This window comes from Colossoma macropomum, unplaced genomic scaffold, assembly GCF_904425465.1.
Source record: "Colossoma macropomum unplaced genomic scaffold, Colossoma_macropomum, whole genome shotgun sequence".
NCBI lineage: Eukaryota > Metazoa > Chordata > Actinopteri > Characiformes > Serrasalmidae > Colossoma > Colossoma macropomum.
The window spans coordinates 12,430,810-12,445,877 of NW_023494794.1; the positions used below are offsets into that span (position 1 = coordinate 12,430,810).

A 15,068-nucleotide genomic window follows, 5' to 3' on the forward strand; every position below is an offset into this window, starting at 1 on the left:
CATTAATGCACTGTAATTAATGTCTGCAACCAAGAAAATAAAAAAATGGATATCTTGCTTGGGAGAATGCCTCAGAACTTAATTCCCATTCCTGTCTGCACCTGTCAAAAACAGCATAACTTTTTTTTCTATTTGTTTTCATTTTCAGATTCCATCACCTGCTTAACTAATGTACTTGTCTGATAATAACAGCTTAGCTAACTAAAACAGAGACAGAGACACCATCCAGTACAAACATGCCCTCAAAAGTCTGTGGGGGTGTCATCGACTTCCACTCTAGGTGATACGCATGATTCTTTCCTACTGAACTGAGGCCAGTTTCATCTGTTTATCTTCTAATCGTGGAGATTAGGATTTGTATAATAGGTGCTGGTCCTAGATCAGGGAGAAATAAAGAACTCTACCCAGAGCGACAGACAGTGTGGTCTTAGCAGCAAAGATCTGACCTCCTAGTAAGCAGCATTATCCTATTACTAAGGATCACTAAGTGTATTTCAGTGACAACAGAGAAGACTTCTTACAAAAGCTCTTCAGGGAATTGAAAGTGGGTTGCAAATTAAAGTTTCCAAATTCATAAAAAAATGCCAAAGTGCTGTAAATTCAACTTTTTTTTAACTGGGGAAACTACTAGAAAAGAACTATTCCAACTTAAAAAGTTACAGAGCTGTACAGTTTTAACTTGGATCTAAATGTACCAATCTGGTTTCTGATTTGACTTTTCACAATCAAATCTGGATTTTTTATCGTAGAACTCAGTAGTTCTGGTGACCAAAAGAGTAGACTTAATGCATGTTCCGTCATAAAGATAGCATAATTAATTCGGTGTAAGTGGATTTAGTGCAGCACAGTGTGGAAGTTATTATCAGAATTATCATTTTGATGCCAGTTCTTAAATGAAGTGCTACAAAAGCATTGCGCCTGTGTGTCAAAATATTGTGATACATATCATATTTCATGCAAATGTCTTTAGGTATCATTATGTGATATATTTGCCATCAGATATGGACATTACTGAGTTAATAGGATATTGTAATAGGACAATGTGTTTAATCAGTACTAGGGGTGTAACAATACACTCAGCCTACAGTTTACTTCGATTCACAAATCTGGGATCAATATTTGATATCCTCATGATATTTTTTATTTAAATGCAGAAAAATAATGACTATAATGATACTGTTGCACAGCTTACTAATGACACCAGAGCTGCGAAGCAGGAGTGCTGAAGTGAGGTGTTGATGGGTGCTGATACTTTGGTGTTTAAACAATGCAGCTGCATTCACATGGCACAATTAACAGAATGCACATTCTCAGTTTTGCACTGCGATATGACGATGCATTGTTACACCCCTAATCAGGACTTATTAAGCTTAAAAGAATTCCAATTGCAAACTGCAAATGTAAGGATTTTATATGTTTTTTTGTACTGGTAACGTTTTAACAGTGTGTATTGAGCAAAACTAACTCACTCGGCTTTTGGAAATAAGAAGACTCGAGCGCCAGTGACTCGATTGATCGGACTTGACTCTGCTGCTGCGGCGGCGGCGCCTTTTTGATAGCGCGAGCCGAATCAGGTCTGTGAGCGGTGCGCTCGTGCCCGACCTGCGCGCGCTCCAGGCTCCTGCCGGTCCGTTCGTAGCCTCCGCCGTAGCTAGGAGCAGCGCTTGTCAGGCTGGGGTACGTGGAGGAGTCGGTGGAGGAAGGTTTACTCGAGGTAGAGTACAGGGAGCCGCTGTCCTCGTGTCTTGTTCGGCTCTGTAAGGAGGAGGCGCGGCTGTGATGAAGGTTAGCTCCGTTGCATGGCCCGAGCGGCCGAACCTTCCCCTCATATGGCCGGGCCGCCACGCCTTTATGCAAGTGTAGGAGCTGCGGCTGCGCTGTGGAGGCGTTGGGGTACGACAGCTGGCTGGAGGAGTGAGCTTTATTGCTGTTTTCGGGGTTCAGCATCGAGTACCGGAGCCCCGCGACGAAACGCTCGAAAGTCAGACAGCCGTGAGGAGGACTCACCCGCCTCAAGCACTCCAGCACACCACCAGGTAAATCCTGGGTTTCCGCGCCCTGCCACCGGCTTTCTATCTCCGATATGTGCACGTACCCTCGCCTGCCGTCGTCTAGGATGTCGAACAGTGTCCGCAGGCTGTGCAGAAAGGCTTTTGGTAAACCGTCCGTGGCAAACTCCGCTTCCTTCGGCTGCATGTTCGTTAGTTTTAACCCACTTGTTTTACTTTGAATGGCCTCCTTTCTGACAGCAGTCCTGCAAGAGTTGGTGAGCCCGTTCCGTTTGCAGTTGGGGTCCGTCGCAGCCAAAGCCATGAAGTTAGCAACGATTCACAGCTGAGGTGATTTCTGTAATCCGGAGTTTAGCACTAAACACTTATTTCTGACCAGAAGTCAAAGCCTATAACGACGAAAGACCACGAGCCTTTAACTTAACCCATACAGTCTGGTTATTTCAAAATGATCTTTTGCTTAGTCTCCCCTCTTTTTCCACCCAGCAACATTTCTCTTGCAGTAAATTCCCTCACTCGGTTCCCGCACAAGTTTCTGCCAGACCTTCTTTTTTTCTCACTCGCTCCGCCCTTTGGAACGTTTGTGCCGCTCCATTCAGCTGCACCGTCATTGGTCACTGTGAGAGTCACTTCGCGCTGATTGGTTACAACAACAGCAACCCTGCGTTTGAGTTTTGTTCTTTATGTATTTAAATATCGGTTATCCAGTGAATGTTCACGAAAATGGCTCCCGGCTTGTTATAAAACTAGAATTCATCAGGAATGTGATTCTAAACAGAATATCTTTTTTATATCTGTTTTCAGAAAGACACTTTTCAGTTAAGTTTTGAGTTGTGTAAGGGTTTGAAACACTCACTATCTCTCAAGTGTTTGCATAGGCTAATCAATGGCAGCCCTTCGTAACGGTTGCGTAATTTGAGTAGCTTGAGGTTTGAAGTAAAAGCCTACAGAAGAACTGGCTTACTCATAGTGTCATGCAGACAGTGAATAACCACTGAATATATTCAAATATAAACCCTACCTTGATATGCTGAGATTCCTATTGCAAATCGCCCCCTCAAAATCAGACAGATTTTTAGAAATCAAATGCACCTACCATTAGAAACAAATACTTACTCATTGCCCTTTTATGAGGTCCCCTATATAGGTATACTATTACAGACTGGAGTCCCTCTTTGTCATTCACAATATGTCAACCTCTCCCTACCCCATTTATCACCGCACATTATCTGACCACAGGACTGCTGCTGACCAGATGCTGCCACAAGTGTATCAGCCACAGCAACAATGCTTGGGTTTTCACACAGTGACATTGCTCGCTGGTCTATGAGGGAAATATCCAGTCAAAACTGGTTCTGAAATAAGAAACTGAACATTGATGAAAGGTTAGACTACACTGGCTAATACAATCGATGCAGTGACAGATGGGCCACAGTCTCTAACTGTACACCACCAAGTAGGTGTTTTTAAAAAAGTGACTATGTATACTGCATGTAGATGGAAAGATTATTGAATACGCTTATGTCACACAAAGGAACGAAAACAGATCCTGGCCAGTTGACTTGCTGAGACTAATTAAGCAATTGCACAGTTGATTTACAATGTCTCTCTAGGCCATATAACCATATAAATGCTAACACATGCATGCAATTAAGACCCACAAATGCAGTGACCCCTGACACTGCCAGTGCTTTAAAGTGCAGCTTTGGTCACACTGATCACTGATCATGGCAAAAACCATTAGATGAAAATAACCTGTCCAATTTGGAATTATTTTGAGTATACCATAGTTTCTGACAAAATATTCACCATAATACTAAAATCAAAACTTAAAACTGACTCCAAATTTAAAAAACTAAAACTCCATCTTTTTGAAAAAAAAAACAAAAACAAAACAAAAGCCTTTAGCCCTCTTAAAACTGACACTAAATTGAAACTGAAAAGCTAAATATCTATTTGGTATTTTTTTCTGTGAACTTGCTTGTACTGACATTTTGAAAAGCAAACTGATACTATACTCTATTCCATTTCCCTAAAGCTTTTGATTACTCCCATTACTACAAACGGCAGAAAGGATATTTGCATGTCTAGCCTGATCCTGAAGATACGTCACCAAGTATTTTGGCCTGACTCTGTTTGTCAGTACTTGGATCACAGAAATTCATATAATTCACAGATGTAGAAGTGTGGCATTACGTGGACACTTCTAGATTCTTCGAGGCCTTCAAGACTATTACCAGATTTTCCTTTTACTTCAAACACATTCAATCAGTTAAGACATGTTTGGTGTCCAAATTTTGCTTCTTTGGTTTAGAACTGGAGCTGTGCGGCTAACGTTGCTAATAAACACTGGATGTCAATAGTCATCCAAACCGGTTCCGTAAACACAAACCCAAAATTTATTTCGACTGGCTCAAACTAAATCCAGGTCCAAATTCAGGTCATGCAGGCAAATTTTCGGATAACTGGAATTACTTCTTTCCATAGCAGTTTGGTATCATTCCGGACAAGTCAACCAAAGATGGCGCTAAGGGAATTCACAACACAGATGCACGTAGGTAGAAAAGCTAAGTGAGTATACTCTGAAAATCAATACAATGCCCGTTTGGATGCTTCACTCACCAGTGACTCCCCAGACCCACCTCAGAGTCCTTGTATGACAGAAACCTGGTGGTGTACTTGTGCAAGTGCCAGGTAATGCCAATCATGTGTTGAGCATTCTCATTTTTGTAGCTTTATCATTATTCAACATTCAACGTCTAACTCTCTTATAGTAAGCAAGCTTTAGGTATTATTGTGCTAACGCTACATGCAGGCGTAGTGACGTTTTACAACACGCCCCTGCACATCCTCACAGAATTTTAAGGTGAAATAGTACTGGAAAGCAGGATGTTGTGCAAGTGATAATGTAAATTTATAAATAAGGTCTATTCATGCTGTTTTACCAAATCTGTTTATAAATGAGTTTACATAGCTCAACAACATAGTTGAAGAAAATATATGAGGATTTTGCCATGCATTTGTAGAAATGATTTGGGTGTCTATAGACCACCTGTGTTTGTTAGTACTGTTAGTCTAGCAGCTCCAGTTCTAAAGTAAAGTAGCAAAATTTGATCATCAAACATGTCTTGGCTGATCAGCTGCATTTTGGTTATAAGGAAAATCATGTAATAGATTTTTTGCCAAGCTACGTGTAATATCAGTTACTTTTAAACTTTTTGAGTATTTTCTTGTCAGTTATTTTAACTTCAGTCATTTCCCATAATGGTACAGTGTCTGCTTTAATCAAGTATGAACTATTGTGTACTTTAAACAAGCACTGACCACTGTAAAGAGCTGTCTCTTTGTCTTGCCTGGTCAGACCTCCTGCTCTGTGCTTCATGTGGCTCTCACTGTCACATGCAATCATACATGCCAGCACACACTTATACTGCAGATGTAGCTGAACTGCATGTCTGTACTCCTTCTAAAGCTACATCATACATTGGTTTTTACACTCCCTCGCTTGCTCTCTCTCTGTCCCTCTCCTTTGTCTTTGCCTTTAGCCACATCTCAGTTCAAGTTGAGAACGATTTAAGAGCTGGGTCACTGCCTTATCCTTTTTTTTTCTTCAGATCTGCAAATCGCAAGGCTTCTAATCAAAGATGAGTAACAGTGAAGGCAGACCCGTGTATAGATTAAGGCCAACAAAAAGGAAAAGGCCATAGGGTCCAAAATTACTTCCCCATTTTTATTACACAAGTATTTCTGTTTCCCGGATGTTATGCATGAATTTTGGACTACTGAAATATTTGTAAGCCATTGTTTCATTACAAGCCTGCATATGTGCTATCCAACTATCCAGGCCATGGCATAAATTCTGAGCTCTAAGAAGGTTTTTAATCACTGTCAGACCAGACTGGACTTTGGACCCTCTGCTTAGCCACAGAGTTAAGCCTAAAAAAACAGCCTTTTGTTTTTCCAAAGCTGCCTTGGACTGTTTCATTAAACTATCGTCTCACTAAGTAGAAGGATATCAGGGTTACTGTGCAATTGGGTCATGACAGGAAGTATTTGTGTTCAGATTTAGGATGGTACATTTATACTGTTCTTCCTCTCCTCTGTACTGACACTAATGATGCATCAGTATTACTGCAGGCCTGATTACAGTAGTACAGAGTGAATGCATTCACACCAGTAAACATTATATTGCACTATATTGCCTAATTGTTCATTCCTACTAATTAGCATTCCATTGCAATGAAAAGGTCAGTCCTGTTTTAATTAACCTTTCAGCATGACAATGCCCTCAGTGTCAACAGCAATCTAACTATGCTCATAATCAGAAACAACTGGGAAGTCTTCAAGTGAAGCTACAACACACTTTTACTACAAGAAGCATCTTTTTGGTTTGATTGAGATAAGTAAGCCTGGCCTTTTAAAGCAGTTGCTGCACAACATCAACAGTTTGTGGATTTTACTTTTCACCATCCTATTTCAGTAATAATCCCTAGTGGCAGTAGCTATTATGCCTTTTAGATCGTTCTTGTTTGAGAACCCCCTACATTAATCCCACTGTGCATGATTCACTTTACAGATTATCCCTTGTGTATAAACAAGTCTCACACAATCCTACTAGGACAAAACATGCATGTCATGCTCCCAGCTTTTCTATGTACAGTGCTGTGCAAAAGTCAGAGATTTAGCTTCAGTTATTAGACTTCCAGTCAAAATGGCCATTAAAGACAAGTCATTTTTCAGCATCAGGAGGAAAAAGCAGGAAACATATATTTAACAGAAAATTACTCAGAAGCCTAAAAAACTAATTATTACATGCAAATGTTCAGTTTTTAGTGTGTCTATTTTTCCGCCTCTCCAAAGTTTGGTCTTAGAAGTTGGTTGCACTTTCTGCCTCTCAAAATCCAAATAATGGCAAACACATTTAGTGATGTTGAAGCCTGGACTCTGTGGAGGCCAGTCCACTGTTCTGAGAACACTGGCAGCTTCTTTGATTGATTTGCAAATTTTCTTTTTTTTTCTATTTCCTTTTCTCTGTAGTGGCTTCTTGACAGCTACACACCCTTTCAGAACCACAGCAGTGAGTCTTGTCACAGTGGAAGGATGGACAGAAAAACGTGTGGATTTTTTCAGATCTGGAGTAAAAGTGGAGCTCGATGTTCTCCTGTGTCTCAAAGCCAAAAGCTTTAAGACACTCCTAAAAATAAAGAATTCTTAAATATCTTCATGTAGTTTATGGAGCATCACTAAACCTCAACAATTACTAAGAATGCAAAGTTTTAGTGCTGTAGGTGTAAAGCTGTAGCATGCTAAGCTACTGCAGCAGAATGCTACTAACTGCTACTAACAGTTCTACACACTAACAGTTCTACACACTACATTTGACAGTTTATTAGATAGATGTGAAATATAAAATCAACACTATCACAACTTTAAATACCAACTTCATTTATTTATTTTAAACTATGTTAGTGTAGGCATGTTCTGTAGCTGTAAGCAAGTTTCCTGTCACATTTCATTTCATTATTTTTTTTAAGGCTTTAAGTATGGTTTATCTGATAGTGACAGTTTTGCTGGGCTACCAGGTCTTGAACGGTTGTGAGACATATCTATAATGTATATAAACAAATAATATGTAATTTACTTGATTAACATAAACCAAATCATTAATAAAAGTTTATTAACATAATTTTTAAGGGCCAAGCTAATGTAGCAAAGGAACAACTGTGAAAATGACCGATTCAGCTTAGCTACCATAAGATGAGTAGATTCAGAATGGCATTCTTCTAAATTGCTGTACTGCTGTTCTAACAAGCTGCTTTGTATGTTTTAGCCAACGCAACATTTGTTTTTAAGGGAATTACACAAAAACAAAAATGGCAGTATTTTACACATAACCAGGGCAGCATAAGACTTTTACATCACTATTAAAGGGGCCGTATCCTACTTGTTTTCCATGAAGTCCTCTTATGATGTTCTTGTGGATTTTACATGACCAATTTTCAGCTCTCTTTACCCCTTAGAATTAATCAGGCTGTTACTGAAACTTTAAGACTGATATATGTAAATGACATTTGCTCTGACTGCCTGACCTGTACTGTGCTTCATCCAAAAAGCAGTCTGGGCTGAAATTACAGTGTGAGAGGTCATCTTAGAGTAAACAGACTAGGAAATGAACTGGACATTTTGAAACTTCAACAATGTTTACACTACATCAACCTTTTTCTTTAGAAAAATTAGGCAGATTAATTTTTTATATGGGGCTTACGACACACAAGAAGATATCATACACAGTAGACAGCTTATTATGTTTTAACAATGTTTTCTCAACTCTGGCAGGAAATACTTCCTCCAAATTTTCTCTAATTATTGTTCCTGATACAGGTTTATCATAAAATATTGCCCTAAACAGCAGATAACTATCTTTCAAAATACTAAATATATTTGCAGAACGTCATCACATTTGTGTAGTAACATTATGCATAAAAAAACAGGATTACCCTGCCAAATCCTAATGCATAATATATAAGCCACACATAAGCACTGACATCTGTGGACATGCTACTAAATTGTACTTAATCTACTAACATCTGTGAGAAAACCATAAAACACAAACATTTTAAAATGATCACCAGGCTCTAGCCACCAATATACTGAACATCCTGCTTGAACAGCAATTGAAACTGCACAATTACTGACATGCAGGTTTGCATGACGTATTTATTGACAAATATGCAGCCATAAAAAAGGTCAAAACAATGCACAGCACATATTACATTTTGAAACATTCAACCAAAAACACTCCAATATTGACTCCAACTGTTGAAAATTCCTAAAACAGGTACCCAAAATAAAAACTGTGATAACTTATTTTAGTGATATTACTTATATTATCCACTATATTACTAGCTGACACTTACTCCATTGCATCTCCATATTTTGTGACTTTAGGATCTGCAGGTGTTGTAAGACTAGGCCCATCCTCTGGATAAACAACAGAGAAAAAAAGAGTTAGCTTCTGTGAAAAAGCTTGAAAGAAAGTTAATAAAATCACAATTACATATGACAGATGTCATATCACTGCTAAAAAGATACCTCAAATCTCTGTCATATTATACATTTAGCTTAGAAAGGGCTAAGACAAGATTCCATAAACTTCAGTTATTTATCCACTACCCATTGGATGGATTTTACTTTGTCTTGCTAAGGTAATATTATAGCTGTTTTTTCCAACAGAGTTCAACAAAAGAGTGAAAAAGAAATTATTACAAGTTATAAGTAATTTGTGGCAATACGGTGGAACGTATCCACAAAACTTTTTTTTTACACCAATCCCAAAACAATGTAGTAGGAGTGTATTTAGTACATGCTTCTTGTTCTGACATAACTGCACAGTTCACCACACGACTGAAAAGATCTTTGCCCAGTTCTCTTTCCCAGCTAACCTTTATCCTATCTACTGTAGTGCTATTTGTAGATAGAATTAATGAGTAGGCTTTTGAAATGAAACCTTTTGAGCAAGGTGATAATTCTAAAAGGCAGTCAACCATATATAGAGGATGTGGCTGCATATATATATGTTTGTGTTTTAAGCGTGCAGAGAAGTTGTCACACAAGACCTGGACTAATTGTCTGGAGTCTGTATCCAGTCATTTTTCTGAGTTGGCTGCCCAATAATAACATAAGATTAGGCAGAGCCAATCTTTCATTTGCATTCCATTCATTTGAATACAATCTACCCTGCCAGCTAAAGTCATATGTAAGATGCCCAATTTATGTAGGTCAGATTAAGGCTTTGTTAAAAGAGGAGCAAAGTTATTTTTTTTTTCGTAGAGGCCTTTAAAAGTGTGTGTGATGTTAATACCTAAGTATTGAAATCCAGATTTTGTTATGTGAAATGGAAGAGCATTATCAGAAATCGTCATAGCTAAATTATTTACTGGCAGGCATTCAGTCTGAAAGATTTAGTTTATAGCCTTAAAATGTACAAAAAATATGTAACTGTTGAACAGTGTCAGTCACGCATGATATGGGATCAGAGATATAGAGCAAAAGGTCATTCACAAATAAAGAAACCTTGTGCACTATACCCCATCGAAATATACCCTGGCATGTAAGAGTTGCTTTGAGCATTAAAGATAGAGGTTCTATTGTAAGAGTGAAGAGGAGATGACTTAAGGGACAGCCTTGCCTTGTGCCCCTTGATTGGTTGAAACTCTGTAAACGCATCTTATTTGTGATAACTGCTTTAGGGGAGGAGTATAGGAGACGTATCCCTGCAATAAAATTGTCACTAAGACCAAATTTTCTCATACCAAAAAAGTTGGTATTTGGATGAAGAAGAAGAATGAAGGACATTAAGGCCCAATCCCATTTTTTCTTTTTACCCCTACCCCTTGTTTTCGAGTGTCACCCTAAGCCCTTGGAACTGAGTTACAAGGGGTAGTGGTTGAAATCTTGCCCTACAAAATGGGACCCTCTAATTAAAAAAAAAAGAAACACTGCTTCATTAATAGGCTACTAGTGGTGCTCTGTAGGCAACCTGGCCTGTCTTCAGTGATAGCGGAGAAGGGAAAAGTTCAGCAACCTCACTGCTGGGCTTTAGTTACATTTAGGGCATCATATGCTTTCAAAGAGGGGGTATAAGACAATTATTTATTATCGCCCACTGCTAGTTCTTTGGTGATATGAAGCTGAAGTCAGCTATTCACCAGCTTCTTGTTCGAATTTTCCCGTTCCACCTCAAATGATGCAGCAGTTACATTCTGGCTCTTCAGGCGTCAATACTGCTGGACTATTTAAGGTGGAACGGGAAAGTTAGCTAGCTAGCTACCAAGACATTAGCATGCTATTAGCGATTTTTTATGCTTGTTATGAAGAAAACAACCATAATACTTTGAAGCGACATTAAACTAAAATAATACAATGGTTATCGTAATTTTTAACAGAGAAAATTCTCACATTTGTGGGTTTCTTTGGTTGTTCGCGCAGCCATCTTGCCGGTTTTTCTTTTTTTCTCATAACGCTTCGTTTGGTGTGTACCTCTGAAAAACCTCCGTTTGGAGAGCCATGTAGCCCTAACACTTACCCTGACCCCTCTATCTCAACAAAAATTGGGACACCCTAAACCTAGATGTGAACGCGCAAAACAGAGGGCTAAGGACTAAGTGGTAGGGGCAAGGGGTGAAATGGGATTGGGCCTAAGAACATGACGAATATTTGAAATTTTGTGCCGACCTTTAATGAAAGGTGTTTGAGATGCTATTATCCAAAAGAAACTCCAAAAGCGTAGCTGATAATTTGGACAAAACTTCAACATCCGCATTTAACAGAGAAATAGGGCAATATGAACTACATTTAGTTGCATCTTGCCTGGTTTCATTCAAATGTAACTGAGGCTTCTGTGAGGGACTGAGGCAACTGACCATGTACCAAAGAATGTTTGAACATATTAAGCAACAAGAGAACTAATTTGGTGGACAATTTCTTATAGAATTCGATTGGGAACCCATCAGGACCTGGAGATTTACTGCTCTGCGTCATAGAAATTGCATGTCTGACTTCTTTTATCTGAAAAGGTTGGTCCAATTGTTCTTTTTGTTCAGGGGAAATGGTAGAAACCTCTATTTTTTTAAAGAACTCTATAAAACTAACAATTAATGTATAATTTGTCATGCTTTGGTTTTGTTACACCTGTCCAGGGTGTATCCTGCCTTCTGCCCAATGACCACTGAGATAGGCTCCAGCACCACCTCCCAACCCCGCCCCAGCGACTCAGAAGGATAAGCGGTTTAGAAAATGTGTGTGTATGTGTGTGTGTGTGTGTGTGTGTGTGTGTGGTTTTGTTACAGCAGACCTCACTTAAGCTTCAACATCACAGGACTAGTGATCAGACCTAATGATGGACTGTCAGCAGTTTCAGTGATACAGCAGGAATAAATATGCTGTTGAAAGAACTGGTAGCTACAGTAGTAGTCAAAAGTTTGCAATCGCTTGCCATATTTACAATTTTGGTTATTTTATACACAACAATAACCTATAATTGGATTTAAATATGGCAAACTAACAAAAAACATTTTAAATATTATAAATTCTGGATATTCATTTTACTATTACTTAATTCTGAAAACTACACATTTTTTCAGTCATTTTAATATCTAGTACGGCTCCATTCATAATCATCAACACATATAAAATTTCTTCTTTTTTTATTTACAACCTCCTAGTGTCCTTGTAATTATTTGAAACCTGGCAAATTGTACAGGTCTGTAATATAATTGGTTTAATATTATTGAGAACACTGAAGCTTTTCCAAAAAGTGACTGAAAAAGAAAAAAAAAACTATTGGCTTGGTATTCAAGCTAAGTGATGTGCAAACAAGCCAAGACTTTGCTGTTACTGTTTTCCAACAGACTTCTTAAAACATTAATTTTGAAGGCTGAGCATTAGCTAATGATATTGATTTTAACTTTATATTTCACTTGTTATTAAGGATACTCTAGTCGCTGAAAGTGCATGGACTGGAGAAAACTGGGAGCAGGTTTTAGACAGAAAACCTGTGGATGTAGCCTTGTTTGAAGCAGATTTCAATCCAGCGCCAACCTTTTAGCAAGTTTTCCCCATACATGTATACTTGTTAGGAAATCACATTTGGACCCATGAGACCTCAGTCCCTCATGTATCTGAAGGTGGCAGTCTACAGTTGTATGCAAAAGTTTGAACACCCATGGTTAAAATACATATTTTGTTGATTTTCTAAGTAAAAATAAGTAAACACACTCCTTACAGTAGAGGATGGCATTTTTCTTCTAATTTAGGTTAATATATTGATAGAACATAAAACAGAACATGTGTCATAACATTTGCATAGGCTACATTTTATCTTATATTTTTCCCACCAAAATGTTAATTTCAGCATCAAATTGTGCAGAAGTGTGTTCTCTGTTAAGGAAGTGTATTTATTTTTACTTAGAAAATCAACAAAGCATGTAAATTGGCCAGGAGCACCCAAACCCTATTACCATAAGACTGTATGTTTGATACATGGTCCAGCTCTAAAGGCAACACACACACACACACTCACACAAATAAATACATACTGGATGGGTTGGAGTCTGGAAGACCTCCTTTCTCAAGGAATACCCACAAGTCTGTGCACTTCATAGTCTCCCAGCGGGTCACTGAGTAGCTGACCACTGAGGAGGCCACTGAGAGAAAAAGAAGACACAGAGTTATTTTCTTCCATCTAGTGTGTGCTAAAAGGGAATGTATGCATTATTATTTAACTTGACAAGCTTTGAATGTAATAAGCTGAAAACAAAAGCAGTACAGAATGTAACTGTAATTTGTTTGGTGATGTTCTGTATTTTGCAACGCTGACTTACTAATAGACACTAGAAGGTTCCACTGAAGGGGATAGGGCAGTCTTTTTTGAAGAGCTCGCTGTGCAAAGAAAAGGCTCGCTGTACCTGGTTAATCAATCAAGGATGATAAAGGAGGGGATTCATTAAACACTGTTTCCACATTGTTTCTTTCTTAATTGGTAACTAACATAAGTATTTATGAATGTATTTGCATGAGATAAGCACTAAACTCTAGTAGGACTTTTAATAAACTTATTATTAATATTGTTCTGTAACACTGTAGGATGCTGAGTTGGGATGCAAGTGAAGACACACTACATGTCCAGAAGTATCATACCAACCGATTATGAAGCTTCCTGTTCCTTTCATAAATGCTCGAGACTGGCAAGCAGCATACGTTTGCAAACCCTGGAGAGAGTGACAGGCTGGTAAGGACAGTGTGGTAGTACAGTGTTACATCACTATGGTTTTAGGGGACTCTACTCACATGTGCTGAGCAGTTAAGAGTTTTCCCCCCTTGAATACACCATTAAAGGCCAATTCCACAGATGTTTCAAAGCTTCCACATAATTAAATAGTTAAGATGTAAACGAAGTCATCCACAGAGTTTTGATGTAAAATGTGCCATTTTTGAGTAGCTTACTGAATCAGAATTTTTCACAGTGGTTGTGATAGGAACCAGATGTCCAAAGCATAATGCCTGGAACAGGTACATAACAGAAAGCGGTCATATAAATGTAAACAATTAAACATGTTTCTTAAATCACTACCTCTTTTTTGTAGTTTTGTAAAGTGAAAAACAGCTGTATTTGTGTTTCCCTGGTTCACATCACCACCAAGAAAGTTTTCTCGCAACGTTGTACTGCAGTCTACCATTTCACGTTAAACCAGTCTGCACAAGTCAAATTAATTATGCAAAAAGTTTGAAAAAAATCAACAGAATTCTCATTTAAATAACAACCTTTTGAATATTGTGTCGTTTTTATTTACATTTATTTTTATTTACAAACACTGATAATGTAATTTGGGCCATCAAAATATTCTATCTACAGTTTTATGTCGCGCACTGTATTAAAATAGCGCTATGACAAAGTAGCACAATTCTTTAGAACAGCTGCTTGCCGAAAGTTGTGCACGCAGTGCATCATGGGCATTGTAGGTTTTCATGACACTTAAACAAATCCTATTACGTTGAGATATCCTTCTTTAGAAACTACAACTGAGGAACGAATGAAAATAAGAGCATATAGCTTAATAGTGCGAGTCATTAATTTAACCACACACATTCGCAATCTTATTTAAACATAAGAGAAACACAGAAACTTCCGTACAGCGATCAGCGGTGCCTCATACAGACACCATTAACTTAGTAGAAGCACACCATGAACCGATTTAAGTACTTAATGAAAAATCAAAGGGCGCACCGGGTGCTTCTCGACGAGTGCGTCGTCCACTTTGGTGAGCCCGAGGTTGACCATCCCGTTTGAGATTCTGTTTTCTGCATAAAATTCTCTGTTATCAATTTCCAGGTCTCTCTACTTCTGCGCTTGATCTCACTTGTTATTGAAGAGTCAAATTCATGATTGAATGTCTCCCTCTCGTGGCGCGGAGTCGTTGCTGTAATATTACTAGCTCTTTTTTTAAGGGAAATTACATTTAAAGCCGTCATTTAATATATAATATCTTCATTTTTTATTAT

At 38.4% G+C, this 15,068-nt stretch overlaps 2 protein-coding genes and 1 long non-coding RNA gene across 3 annotated transcripts in view; 1 reads left to right on the forward strand and 2 right to left on the reverse strand.

Annotated features, from left to right (window-relative positions):
• sapcd2 (suppressor APC domain containing 2) overlaps window positions 1-2,559 on the reverse strand; it is a 20,159-nt gene extending 17,600 nt beyond the window's left edge. Inside the window, exon 1 of the mRNA XM_036580202.1 lies at window positions 1,470-2,559. Coding sequence (XP_036436095.1) covers window positions 1,470-2,313 — 844 coding nt within the window. The 5' untranslated portion in view covers window positions 2,314-2,559. The remainder of the gene's footprint in view (window positions 1-1,469) is intronic.
• On the forward strand, window positions 1,936-13,755 carry LOC118814552. Its single transcript, XR_005007737.1, has 4 exons — window positions 1,936-2,036; window positions 11,500-11,584; window positions 11,708-11,806; window positions 13,653-13,755. It is a non-coding gene; the product is annotated as an uncharacterized LOC118814552 (long non-coding RNA).
• Window positions 8,656-14,946, reverse strand: tmem141 (transmembrane protein 141). The gene is made up of 5 exons (XM_036580203.1): window positions 14,794-14,946; window positions 13,711-13,777; window positions 13,391-13,474; window positions 13,106-13,213; window positions 8,656-8,990 (listed from the first exon to the last, which is right to left on the reverse strand). The coding sequence occupies exons 1-5, from the start codon at window positions 14,845-14,847 to the stop codon at window positions 8,923-8,925; spliced, it is 381 nt and encodes a 126-aa protein (XP_036436096.1). The 5' UTR covers window positions 14,848-14,946; the 3' UTR covers window positions 8,656-8,922.
• Between the last annotated feature and the right edge of the window lie 122 nt (window positions 14,947-15,068).

Coding starts and splice junctions, on each gene's coding strand:
- tmem141 (XM_036580203.1), bottom strand. CDS start 14,847: ATGGTCAACCTCGGGCTCACCAAAGTGGACGACGCACTCGTCGAGAAG. Junction 13,778..14,793: donor CACTCGTCGAGAAGCACCCG/GTGCGCCCTTTG, acceptor CACTCTCTCCAG/GGTTTGCAAACGTATGCTGC. Junction 8,991..13,105: donor TCCAGACTCCAACCCATCCA/GTATGTATTTAT, acceptor TTGTTTATCCAG/AGGATGGGCCTAGTCTTACA.